The sequence below is a fragment of the Octodon degus genome, unplaced genomic scaffold, assembly GCF_000260255.1.
Source record: "Octodon degus isolate 3935 unplaced genomic scaffold, OctDeg1.0 scaffold00034, whole genome shotgun sequence".
NCBI lineage: Eukaryota > Metazoa > Chordata > Mammalia > Rodentia > Octodontidae > Octodon > Octodon degus.
In genome coordinates, this window is record NW_004524610.1 from 8554862 (window position 1) to 8567984 (window position 13123).

Here is a 13123-nt window from a genome sequence, read left to right on the forward strand (position 1 = left end):
TGTGGTGCTGGGGGATTGAACCGCGGTCCCTGATGCTTTGCTAAGCTTGTTCTAAGTAGGTGCTTTAGACCACTGAGCCATCTCTCCAGCCCTGCCTTCTCCTTTTGAAATGTTCCGATTTTTCCCCAACTTGTGCCAGGACTGTGCATATTGCTCCTTGGAATAGGGCAATGAAGAAGAAGGGGTGGTCATACTTAAATTAGGTAATATTTCTGGCAGGCTGTAGATGATGCCACATGTATAGGTGAGAAAGGTAACACAGGAGGCCGCTTACGCACAACATGGTCACTCATTGCTCAGGCCCATAGGAAGGCGCAGGGAAACAGATGTACACGGATTTGAATGTTAAATGAATTTGGTGTTGCCAGAGATATTTGAAAATTCTCCCGGAAGCAGGGAGAGGCTGGTGTATAGCGTGATGCTTCAAGTCTGTTTCCGGGGCCCTGTAAGCTTTTGGTTCCAAGTGAATTTGCTTTTGCCGTGAATGGTGCTTTTACTTGACTTTAAAACTTGAAGCATCATCAAGTTTTTCTTTTCTTCCTCTGCAACTAACTGATTTTGCCAACCGAGCTGGATTATGCATTAATGCTAATCAGAACAGCTTAGTTCCTGGTAAGTGAGCCGAAGCCCCAGTCTGCTCTCTGCCAGCTCCTGGAAGGCCCGCAGCTCTGAAAGCTGGATCCTCGCGCTTGAGGCTGTTTACATGGGGCTGTGTTGTTTGCAGGGGCAAGTAGGACCTTGAAGGCAGAGAGGGCAGCGACTCCAGGCCTCCTGTTCATGTTTTGATGAAATGACAGTAAAGGTTTCAAATGTACAGTATAATAGAATTTTGGGTATGGATAAATTTCGAAATCTGAAAAAGATTTAGGAATTCTGAGGTATCATTGGTTTTGGGAAATTTCAATGTTCAGTGAATATAAACCTTTGGCGCTTTTACAATCCTTGCAGATGTGACAGATTTTTTTTACTTAGTGTGCATGTCTTCATACTGTTATTTAACTTAGAATTACCTTTCTAGGTTTTTTCAACATGTGTCATCTTTCCACTCTGTACCCCTCTGAGATTTTAACATGTCTTTCCTCATATGTTACAATCCACACACAGTGAGGAATAAGGATAGAGTGAACGTCCGCGTGGCTACCTGTGCCACCAAGGTCAGGACTGGGGGGAGCAGCAGCAGGCGCCTCAGATACGTGCCCTCTTGTGGCCATCTCTGACCACAAATGCCTTCCCCTGCGGGTGACCTTTTTGGTACTGTCTTGCTTCCTTTGGGAATAACCACTGTTGAATTCATTTCTGAGCAAAATAATTTTGCCTGGTTTTGATCTTTATTTAAATGGAGATACTTTTTCATTCATTTTTCCTTTAATGTATTGTGGAAAAATTAAAATGTTCTGTAGAAGAGGAATTGTTTCTAAATGACAGTGAAAGAATATACATATGAATACCTGTGTGTATTTTGTCTGTTATTTACCTTTGGTCACTTCAGAAGGTGAACAAGATTCTTCTTGGTCTTTAAAAAAAGTTTAAAAATAAGTAAAAGAAAAGTTGGGGTTGGGCTGGAGCTAGTTGGGGAGCCTAGAGTGCTTGAAGGCCTGGGCGCGGGCCCCAGGGCTGCAGAAAAGACAAGCGCCAGTAAGGCTGTATCTCATGTCTGGACTCCCTTTTTATTTTGGGGGTTAAAATTTGAATTTTATAAGGTTATAGTTTTAGTAGATGGCAGTAGAAAATGCTGATACTTCTGTCATTGTGATAAGCATAAATATTCACACTGCAGTTCTTATAATTAGTGATTATTTGCCGTGTGTGAGTTCAGGTGTTTGTTGTCCCTCATTTAAGAGTGATAGAGAGGAAGATTTCAATATATATTAAACTATTTCCACAGACTTTAGGTAACCTAATATCTTGTAATAAATGTTTTAAAAGCCTAGGAGAAATGTGAATGCCCAACACAGAGAGGAGGATTTCCAGGTGCCTGGTTCTTGTTAGGCGTAAGCCCAGGGAGTCCGCTGCATAGGGCTGGGTACCAGCCTCTTGACCTGCCTGTCCTTGTTCTGGAAATGGCCTCGTGCTGTTTGTCGAGCTTCAGCACAAGTGGTTTCAATGGCTACTGTCCAAGACCAGGCGGAGAACATGGGAAGCTTTGATAAGGAGAGCAGGATTTCTAAACAAAAGCCGGACGCGGGTAATTACCCTGATGCTGAACCCAGCGCTATTGCGGTCCGCTCTGTCACTTACATTTCATTTCACTTTCTGCTGATCACCCGCTGTTTTTCTCTTCCATCTCTTTGCCTTCTTCCTTGCACTGTCTTTAAGAATGTGTATCATGGCTTAAATCTGTCTTAGGATCCTGAAGTCTTTTCCCACAAAGGAGATGGGCATCACCAGTTTGATGGCTCTTGCTCCAGTGACAGTGGCATTGGTTTTTACTTATCACGGAATCTAAGTTTCAAAGCCCTTTGTGCTCAAGTTTTTGCAATGAAGTTGCTATTCTGTATAAACCACCGTCACTTTGAGACTACAGATCCGTTCAGGCTCACACAGGCCAGGGAGAAGCCATCACCTCATTATCAGGAACTGTCAGGACATGAAGGACAATCTAAGCCTGGCCTGTGATTCAGCTAGAAGCCACTTGGATTTCTGGTGCTAAGTGACTTTAGAACCTGGCTGCTGCATGGCTAAAAGAGGGGACCCTCTACTTTGATACAGCAGTCGTTTTGTAAGTTGATGATTATCCCTGGATGTTTTCTGTGACATTTGGGAGACTATAAAAATCAACTCCTGGAAGTACAGAGACCATAAGGCGGAAATCTGGAGCCAGTTGGAACGTGGGAAGGGAGTGAGAGGGAGACGAGCCTTTTGGGTGAGAGGAGCATTTGCAGGAGGGGATGGGCACGGCCGGGGAGGAAGTGGAGGACGTTCACGCCTGATGACTGTGTTTGCCAAGAGCGAGTGGACAATGACTGAGAGAATCCCAAGACAGGTGAAATCTGGGGAAAGGTGTGCCAAATGGGAAAACGCTGTCTTGTGGTGTTTTGTGTTGGTGTGTTCTTCCTTTCCTCGACGTGCTTACAGTGTCCTCGAGGGCAGGGCTGGGGCTGCCGTCACTCCTGCGCCCGTGGGTTGTTTGGGTCAAGTGCCCAGGCTTACTCCATCCTTATCCGTAGAGAAGCTGTGTACCAGGAGAAATATCTCTGGAGACATTGTAGCATAGTTGCCGAGCCCTGTGAGATCTCATTAGAGGAGACAGCGCAAAGCCAGAAGGAGGGCGTGCTGGGAAGGCCGTTGTTCTGACCAGGGTGTGGGGCCTGAGAAGTGTTACACACCCAGGAACCTTGGCCACTCCAGGAGGACCAGAATGCTGAGCCTTTGGGGGAAGAATAACAGGAAAAGATCTAAAAAATGACAGGGACACCTGGTATTGAAGGTCCTCGCCTACATCTGGAGTTTATCCTGCCCGTGATGGCAAGCCCAGGAAGGGTTGTGTGCTGGGACAGGGGTGGACATTTGTGTTCTGTGAGAGTCACCTTAGCTTCAGATTATAGGTGGAGCTGAGCTGTGGAAGAATACTTGGGACACGCCTAAGGAGGCTCCTGGCACACAAATACGACAATGCAGTGGACCATGGAAGGTGGAGTTGCGGGTTGCAGAGGACGTGAGGGGACTGAAAGTGCACGGGGAGGTGTACTGGCTGGAGTCTGCTGACTTGGGTCATGGGGGTGGCTGTTTTCAGAGTCTGGCTTGGGACAGCTGAGTAGGTAATAGTTTTCTTGCTTATGGTTCTATTCGCTTCTTTTCATGGATACAGTGCCACTTTCCTCACCTACTCTGAGTCTCCAGGCTGGCTGATGCTTCTCAAGTCCCCTCCCTTTCACTTCCTGGACAGTGGACAGAAGGTCCTTCTGAATGGGCAGAACTGATGATGGAGTTCCTGCCTGCAGCTGATGACCACGTTCTGCAGACATCGGTCAGATTCTGCATCTTTCCTTTCACCGCCAGGGCTGGTCGCGTCTCACTCATGGCACTGTCCCCGGCTGGTCGCGTCTCACTCAGTGCCATGTAGCCTTGCGGTCACCAAAGCCGAGCCTCATGGCCCCGTTTCCTTTCCCAGTGTGGATCGACCCCCTTCCTGTCTCAGTTTCCTTACTGTGTTTCATTTCCCTGGAATGTTGTCTTCTCGTCTCTGCGAGTTTAGCTCATCCTCAGGCCGGTGACAATGGTCACTTCCTCAGGGAAGTCTTTCATGTCCTCCTCCCCCCCTTCTCAGTCACATATCCACTGCTGTCAAAATACCTGACATAAATCAACTTTATGGAGGAAGGACCAATTTGGCTTGTGTTTTCGTGGTCTGCTGGGTCCGTTTCTGGAGGGCTGAGGTGAGGCGAAACATCATATTGGACGGACTATCACATTGTGAACCTGCTCCTGTCCTGGTAGCCAGGGAGCAGAGAAGGAGGAACTGGGGGAGAGCCGCTAAGGGCCAGCGTCCTCGAGGTCACACCCAGGACCCACCTCCTTTCTGCCCGTTCTTGGTAATGCCTTCAGGTTAGCTGGAGGTGCCAAGATCCAGTCAGCTTCTGAAAGCCCCACCTGTTGTAAACAGATCGGACCCGCGACATCAGGCTCTCTCTATGCTGTGGGACCTTTTCTTCCCAGTGTTTAGTGACACTTTGTAAATGTATATCTGATGTCCGCTGTTTAATATCTGTCTTCCACCAGTATACAGCTTTGTGAACTCATCACAATATGAACGTTTATGAAAGGAATAATAACTTCTCAGTGATTATTTGAGCCCTTCTGGAAGAAAAACAATCCTACTCAACAGTATTTACATCATCTATCTAAAGAAGAGCAGAATAGGCAGTTACGCTTAACCAAAACTTTCCCATTTGAAGTATATTGAATTTATTATTACCCTGACATTACTCTTCGAAATTCAAGGGGACCAAGCCCATTTTGACCCTTGAGAACCTGGCTTCACTTCTCATGAGAAGCAAGCCAAAAGCAGCGGAGTCGACTTTCTATGGAAACTTAGCACGTCCCTTTTATTTATGGTGCAGGAGAATGGAAAATTTCTGAGAGGAGACAGGCAGTAATTAGGAAGATAGTATTCACCTAAGAAGAGTTCTTAATGAAAAACCATTAATTTCTTCACTGCTTGACCAGCTCCTGCTACAGGGTTTGAGAAATGCTTTTAGAAATACATCTTTCCACAGTGTAACCCAGAGAGTTCGAGTCAAATGGTCAGCTTCGGGTGTCACTGTAGTACATGCACTTGTGTTTCTTAAGCATACATTTCTCTTCAGATTAAAGTTTGTTGTAAGTGGCTGAAGTTCTTGCCTTTGAGTACCTTTTAAATTCTTTTTAATGCTGCATTTTTTGATGTACTTTACTTTTTAGTTGTAAAAATAACAACTTGTACCCGGATAGTGTAGGCACTTAATCTTTCTTGTTCTAGAAAGTGACTTGTGGTTTCAGATTGGACACAGATAAGTAATAACTTTAGAATCACTAAGGTGAATGCGCACGTGTCTATCTCTACGTCATTCTTTAAAAAAGTAGTTGAATAAATGCGCCTGCTCACTGGGGAAGAAAGCCATCCTGGCCATGCCAGGATGGCGAGACTTGATATTTCCAGCAGCTGGCCTTGTAAACTGCTGGGGAAACACTGCTGGGACCGTCCACTATCTGGTCTGACTTCAAACCCGAGTTAACTTCTATGTGGAAGGGCTTACTTACTTCAGCCAGCAGAGGGCGGTGTCTACATAAAAGTGAATGGTCAGGGGCTGACGCCTCACAGGCCGGTAAATTAAAATTCCTAGAGTGGTGTGCAAAGCTCTAGAATTAGTCGCACTCGTAGGCTACGAGATTGGCTGGGTGGAACAGTGGTTAGAGGGTTTCTGTCTAAAAGTTCAGATCCGAACTCTGTGCTTGCGTAGTGCCGCTGTTCAGCAGGGGATGTCCTCAAAATATTGTCTATTTTGAATGTCTGGTAATTTACCTTGTGGGAAATTAGTCTCTCAGCCACTGCCTTGGTGCAATTTTTGTTTGTTTTCTTTAGCGAGAGAGAGAATGTGTGGAGAAATGTAAAGAAAAAGGCACGAACTTTGAAGTGTCATTTAGCCTGCAGTTCTGGCTGGGCCCCTTAACTAGGGTTTGACTCTGGGGAAGTACAGACGTTCCTTCGGCTTCTGTTTCCCAATCCCCAGAACTGAGATGAAAAGATTTAAAGAATTAGGTGATGGACATACTAGACAGCAGATATACATGAGCAAATATGTATCCTTTCTTAAATGAGAATTTCTATGTATCTTATAAGCTTACAGTTGCTCTTTGTCTAACAGGGATAAATGAGAGCTATTAAAGCTGTGTTTCCTTTAGCTAGCCATCTGTGGCTATCACAAATTTTCCTACAGAATTTCTGATTAAAAAATAAACAATATCATGGACTATCTCAGTGTTTTACTCCTATCTCCTTAATTCCTGCCAGTTAAGAAATGTTTGAAAGAGTCTAACTTTTCACCACTGTGATTTTTCTCTTTTGGTATTTACTAATTCTTCGTGTGTTTAGATTTTACATCAGGTATTTTGTTGTTGTTGTTATTAAAAAGTGGCAGGACTCAGGCTCTGTAATGCACCACGGATCCCATGATCAGTGTGGTAGGGAGACTTGGAAATGCTACAGAATGGAAGGTCAGGCCCTGGGACAAGCATGAGTGAGGGACATTAAGGACCGTCTTGCTTGGAAAGGGATGCCTGTCCTCCCAAGTGCGCACTTTGGGCTTCAAGACGCTGAGTTTAAAAACAGCAGCATCTACCGATATTCCCGGTGGAGATGGGCAGGGAATGTGAACAGAGAGGAGTCACAAGAGGATGACGAAGAACATGTAGACTTGACTATCTCCCTGGCATGTGTGAGTCCTGCTAGCGTGACCTAAAGATAGGATGAAAGAGCTAGAGAAGAAAAGAAGCAAAACTCGGGCTCGCCGCTTTCCTCAGCACTGAGATGTCATGAATTCTGAATGCTGAGTCCTGCGACACCTGTCCTGCATGCTGGCTGTAGTTTGAATGTGTATTGTTTTCAGTCATGTGTATTTCTTTGTGTAGTAAAGCACACATGTGCTGATATGTGCTAGATGACATGCTTCGTGGCGGGCAGAGGAATCATGACTTTACCATCTCGTTGAAAATAAAGCCAGATTTCTCGGTGTCTGGATTATGCTGAAGCAGGACTGAGGCTGCTAGACAGCGACAGTGCTCCTGTCACGTCCTTGACTACTCCAGGGACTTTGAGCTTTTGGGTTTTCCAGGACTCCCTGCTGTGAAAGTTGTGTCTCACGACTAGAGGACAGTGGGTGTGGCAGAAGGGCATGTTCTAACACCGGGCCTCACACAGACTCTTCTCCACGACCCGAGGTGTAAAGGGCACAGTGCTTTCCCCCAGAGCTAATTTCTGAGGGTGATGATCTGGCCCGGCCTGGACACTGTCCTTTGGGTGTTATCTTGCTTTTGCAATATTCTAAGAGATCCTGAGGTACAAAATGTTCAGACCATGAGGGTCGTAGATGCTTCCTTGGTACCCTAGCCTAGGGTTTAATCCTTACTGTGGGTTTTTTTCTCACTTGTGATGTTCAGTCCTGTCTCAGCATTGATCTTTATCTTCCTTGTTTCGGCCAACAGTTCACCCTTCTTATCAGTAGATACACTGTTTAGTTCTCTTTGGTGTGTGAACAAGGCCTGTTTTCTGCAGCCCTTGGCTTTTGTCTCCTGGGTGTTCAGTGTAGCACCCATCAGTGAGGTCCTCTAGTGTCGCCTCCCAGAGTGCATGCCTTGCCCCACCTTGTCTCCCCCCTTTGAAGCTCTGGCGCATTCCATGAAGTTATGAACAGTGCATTTTGAGCAAGAAGTGATCTTAAATGGCCCACAGGAGTCACATGGAGGATGGAGGACAAAATGTAAAGCTGAGGGGGACTTTGTGACTGGATCATGTTCTGGTTCCTCTTTTATAGGGGAGCAAGAGAGATGGCACTGAGCAACTGATGTGTGGTTGGAGCTGAGTCCCCAGGGTTAAGGCAGACAAAGCCCGGCCACTGGGGGCAGTGTGAACTCCCGGGGACCTTAGCCACGAGGTGGCGCATTCAGTTTGCACTTTCATAGACTGAGTGGTCATCGTGTGGACAGTGACTGGAGAAGGAGCGGCTGAGACAGGGAGCGGAGCCACTGGGGAAAAGAGGAGAGAAGGGGATGGACTCTGTGTGCAGAGAGGTGGATCTGAGATTTTAGTGTGCGGGAGCTGAGGTATAGGACTTACCAAATGGGAGGAGGAAGACACATTGGATCTAGGTTCTGATTTTGATGCAAGAATGACAAGATAAGGAAGGACACTGAGCTGTGAGGACAGTAGTCATAGAGATGGCGGCCTCTAGACATGGCTATTCAATGCAACCACATCCTTTAGGGTTGAGCTGCTGCAGCATGGGCAGTAGCAGCCTTTACAGTGATTTTTATCTGACACAAGTATAGAGTCATTGAATGCATGTCTCTTCCATTTCTTCGGACTTGTGAAAAAATGGAAAGGACCAAGGTGAGGTAAAATACTGGAGCATTGTCTTCTGTTGCTGCTCCTCTGAGCATGGTCCTGAGATGTGGACCAGATTGGGTCCACACGCAGGGTCAGCTGTCCTGCGGGGCTGGTGCCCTTGGCATCGCTGCAGCTCCTGGAGTCTCCTTGAGTGTGTCCCCTTAGCGTACAGAAGCTAGTGAGTCCTGCTCGGCCTGCAGCACCCTTCCTCCTCGGGAGGCAGCCCCACTGCCAAAGCCTTAGTTCATCACGTTTCCCCCAGTGCTACTGCTGCTTCCAGAATGGGGAACAATGTAGCTCCTGGAAGGACCCTGCTCCTGCTGCAGCGTGTAGGCTCCATGACCACTGTGTGCACACTTTGCTCCACCACTGCCAGCTGTTACCTGGGGCCTGCATTCATAAGTAATTCTGCCTCAATGGAAGTGTAACGATAGTGTGCACATCACTTCTAGTGGGTAAGTTGTACCAGTCAGCGCATAGAAAGCATATAGTACAGTTTTTGGCCTCTGATAAATACCTACTAACTACTGCTTCTCATGTGGTATTTGTCAGCTATACACCTGTAGGGTGCCCACACTCTTAAGTCACCAGATGGGAAGTGCAGCATCACCTAGAGGGAGTAACCAAGGGCATCTTCATGGGCTTGTGGGAACTGGGGCTGCCGTGTGCTAGTGTGGTGGAACTCGAGTGGCCACCTGTCTATTCCTGATGCCTCGGGAGTTTTGGAATGCTCAGTGATTGTTTCTATGTGATTTTAAAAATATGTGTTGCAAAAATAGTTTCTGCAGAAAGGAGTGAGTCGGCATTGTTCTGCCTAATACTGGGTTTCTGTTAATGTCAGAGATGAGAGGGAGGGTGGAGGTACTTGTTTCTCAGATAAGTAAGCAAGGGGACCTGCCCCTTAGCTCAGTTCTTTAAGTGGCTGCTTCAACAAAGCAGTCAGGCTCAGGATGCTGTGGTTTGATCCCCACAACTCAAGCCAACCAAACCTGCCCTGAAGGCATTGGGAGCAAAAAATAACAACAGCAACAACAACAACAAACATCCCCTTGTGTCAGATAAATAAGCAAAAAGAAAAACATTTTGGGAGCTGTTATATTCAGATATATTTTTGGCTTTCATTTTGATGCCAAATCAGGATAGACCAAATAGGCACCCCGCTTTCTGATGGAGTTGTCACACCTGTCCTGAAAGCCACATTGGCTCGTGTGTGATCGAGTGTGCAGGGATCCGAGCAAGGAGCTTTATTTCCCTTAGATTTTTCTGCTTGGGATGGCTTTGTTAGACTGCAAGGGAAGCTGATGGTTCAGAGTCCTTGCCGGCCTTCCTGCCTTTCTGTTTCTCGGCCAGGCTGTGCTTGACATCTAATACAGGTTGGCCTGTCCAGTGCTCATGGGCAGCCTTCTGAGCGCTGGCCCTGGGGGCCTGTGAGGCCCAAGTGTGCAGGTCGTTTGGGCTGCTGGACTCCGCTCTCTTGGGCACCCTTGTCCCATTGGCTCAATGTGAACGTCGCCCTGCAGAGTCCTCTGGCTGTGTGATGCCAGCCAGCTCCCGCATCTCTGAACGCTCATTGCTCTGAGTAGAAGCTTCTTGTTCTCATTCTCTCCCGCCGCCGTACGTGACTGCGGTGTGTGCAGACGCAGAACAGCCAGCACTTTGGCTGCGTCTCCTGAACTGGTCTCTGCTCTCCGTGGTAGTAGGAGTGTGTGTCGTCCAGGGAAAGGATGGTTGTTGATCTCAGTTGGGGTGAAGCAAGTAAGAATCCTTGGACTTGGACTCTCCAAGCATGCTATAGGAGTAAAGTGATTGTATGCTTCCAATTCAAGTAAAGAAAGACAAATGTATGTCAGAGTAGGATTTTCTTTCACGTAGTGACTGCTTGGTTTGTAAGTTAGCTGAAGAAATAACTCCAATGTCTTGCCTCTTGTGTTTTCCAACTGACCAGAGCCGGGACCAGTGTGCGCATCTTCTCAGTGGCCACTTCCTGCCGTATCAAGCTCACAATTCCTTCCGTGAGAAGTATTTCAGCGGTGTCACCAAGAGGACCGCAAAGGAGGAGAAGTCCAGCTAGGAGCACAGGCTGAGCTTCTGATGAGAAGGACTATTTGATAGGAAAGACATCAGGATACACACCTTCATATGTGATCCAGAAAACAAGGACTGTTTAAAAAATTTTTATATAAAAATATACAGAGTACACTGAGCAATTTTAAAAGTATCTTTGTTTTGGAGACTTTTGTTGTATATGTTTTGAACTCTTTTGAACCTTATTTATATTTGTACTTTTAAGTATCATGGAAATTGACTCAACTGTCATATTTTTTATAATTAACTTACAAAGAAAATGTTGTTGATGTTTTAAAAGTGTCCGCGCAGTAATGCTGTGGGCAGTGAAACGTGCTGGAGGTTTTGTTCCTCTGTAAAGTTGCTTAGTTTGATTTTTAATTGTAGCTGATTTACATGACTGCCAATAAACTCTGCTGTAATTTTCTAAAACTGTGCTGTGTGCTGGGCTTCGTGGAGGCATGTGGTGGGCTGAGATTCAGGTCTTGGTTCTGCGCAGGTAGGGCAGGGAGAGCACTGGGGCAGCCTGGGACCTGCCAGCTTGCAAGGCTACCAGGCCGGAGGCCACACGCTCTGGAGCCCTTGTGCCTCGGCTTCACCCCTGCCCTGAGACAGCGAAGTTGGCTGTTGGTGAACTTCTCTACTGTCCATTTTTGGTTTAAAAAGTAACTGCTGGTTAAGAGCAGGACCAGCAGCACAGACCCTGCTGGGGCCCTCATGGTATTAAGCCCCATCATTGTGCTTTGAAATGGAAGCTGTATTTTTCTTGAAGGAGAGACTTTGCTGAATCCACACTGTGTCCATCATGGAAACATCTTGTTTGAAAGCCACAAAAGCCATTAATTCAGGACGCTAATGGCTTTCCTGCCTCCGGTGGTCAAATGTACCTCCACAGGGCGGTGGTAATGGATCCTTTCTTTCTAACCAGAGCCTATTTTTATTTATGTTATTATTATTATTTCAGTGTTGCTGCTGACTTTTGTGAACTCGCAGTATTAACTTACACGGCGTAGGAGCTGCAGAAGGCCAGCGCTGTCCAAGCAGAGAGAGGTCAGGCTCCTGCTCCGCTTGCCTCCTGGTCTCGCAGGCCTAGATTTCTGCGGCAGGTCTCCAATGTTTCAGTGATTGTTTTGTTTGGGTTTCTAGATGTGATTTGTGGTCCACTGGGGAAAATCTAAAAGCATTCAAGGATGATTTATTTTCAGTATTTCTGCTATAAACCATCTTATTTAAATTTTTTTTTTTTTGAGGTTATAAGGGAGGTGAGTATGAAGCTTTGTAGCTGACTCAGAATATGAGATTTCAGCTCAGCTGCTCTTTTCGATTGTCCCAAAACTTACTGCAAATAGTTTTGGAAGTGTTCAGTCTTAGTTTTAGTTACTTGGTTCTTAAAAATTATCCAACACATTCAAAAACTTTTAAAAATGTTTTGTTGTCCTGGTTGAGACCTTCTACACTCAGTCCTTATAGTTGTGCTTATGCACGTGTGGGTCAGTTCCGGCTTCACATTCCTGAAGTGTCACGCGACTCCAGTGTCAATGTTTTGAAGTTGATACTCAGAAGTGAAACAGAAACCCAGTCACTTTCATCCAATTCTGATTTCAGAGTATAGGTTTCATGCCCTCTTACTTGACAAAGAGACGTTCTTTTTTTGGCATCAGGGTCTTATTACCTTCGGCGTAAGTTATAGGTGATCATTTTCAGGATTGCTTGAGCTCTGTGTGTGAGTGCTCATTGCCCATGTTCTCACAAGCCGGAATATCACTAGTAAGATTCCTGCACCTCAGTCAGCTCTGGACTTTGAATCTATAGAGTAATCTGGGAGGGACCCTAGTAGGTCTGCAGGCGGGCTGCCTGCTAACACTTGTAATGTGGCAAAATCTGTAATTTTGTTTCTGGCCTCTATTACTCAGCCATAAAACCCAGACAGTTACCTTGGTGGTATTTCATCAGAAATACATTCTTCCTGTCCACACTGGTGAGTACTTTTAGTTTTTTACTATGATAGCTGGGAGGGAATAGCGGAGTAGGTGGTCTTGGGTGTGTTTAGCCAAAGTGGCCAGCAGATTTTTAAAAAGTCAAAAATCTGCTAATATTTTCTCAGCCACTTCCTACCCAGAGTGACCCAGCTGCGAGCCAGCTCACCACCAACTTCCTCATGACTAACTCTTTAAACACAAGGGTTGTGTAATGATGCCTCGTCAGCCTGCCTAAGCTCGAGGAGGGAAGAGTCTTCCCACTGTCTCCTTGCTGAAAAAATTCCCTCAAAGAGGGAATTGCGCTCAAGTCAACAACTTCTGACATTGCCAGTCCTATGGAAAATTCACTACTATTATAGACTACTGGACTATATTGGATTATTTTGCTGAATTCATGCACCGATTATATATATATATATATATATATATGCTGCTTAACACATGGTTGAAAAATAATTTATATCTTGATTGATTTCCTGTATCATGAAGTATCACTTGA

General features: G+C 45.9%; 1 protein-coding gene across 5 annotated transcripts in view; it reads left to right on the plus strand.

Moving 5' to 3' along the window:
- Trmt11 (tRNA methyltransferase 11 homolog) overlaps positions 1–13123 on the plus strand; it is a 58157-nt gene that overhangs the window by 33229 nt on the left and 11805 nt on the right. For 2 of the 5 annotated variants that reach the window (XR_002820918.1, XR_002820917.1), the window contains one exon: positions 10527–10614. The exons of 2 other annotated variants lie outside the window; for them this stretch is intronic. Coding sequence is in view for 1 of the 3 variants with exons in the window: in XM_012514556.2 (XP_012370010.1) it covers positions 10527–10652 (126 nt within the window). In the remaining 2 variants the exon portion in view is untranslated. Of the gene's footprint in view, positions 1–10526; positions 11066–13123 lie in introns of those variants that run through there. One more of the 5 variants, XM_012514556.2, reaches the window with a different exon arrangement.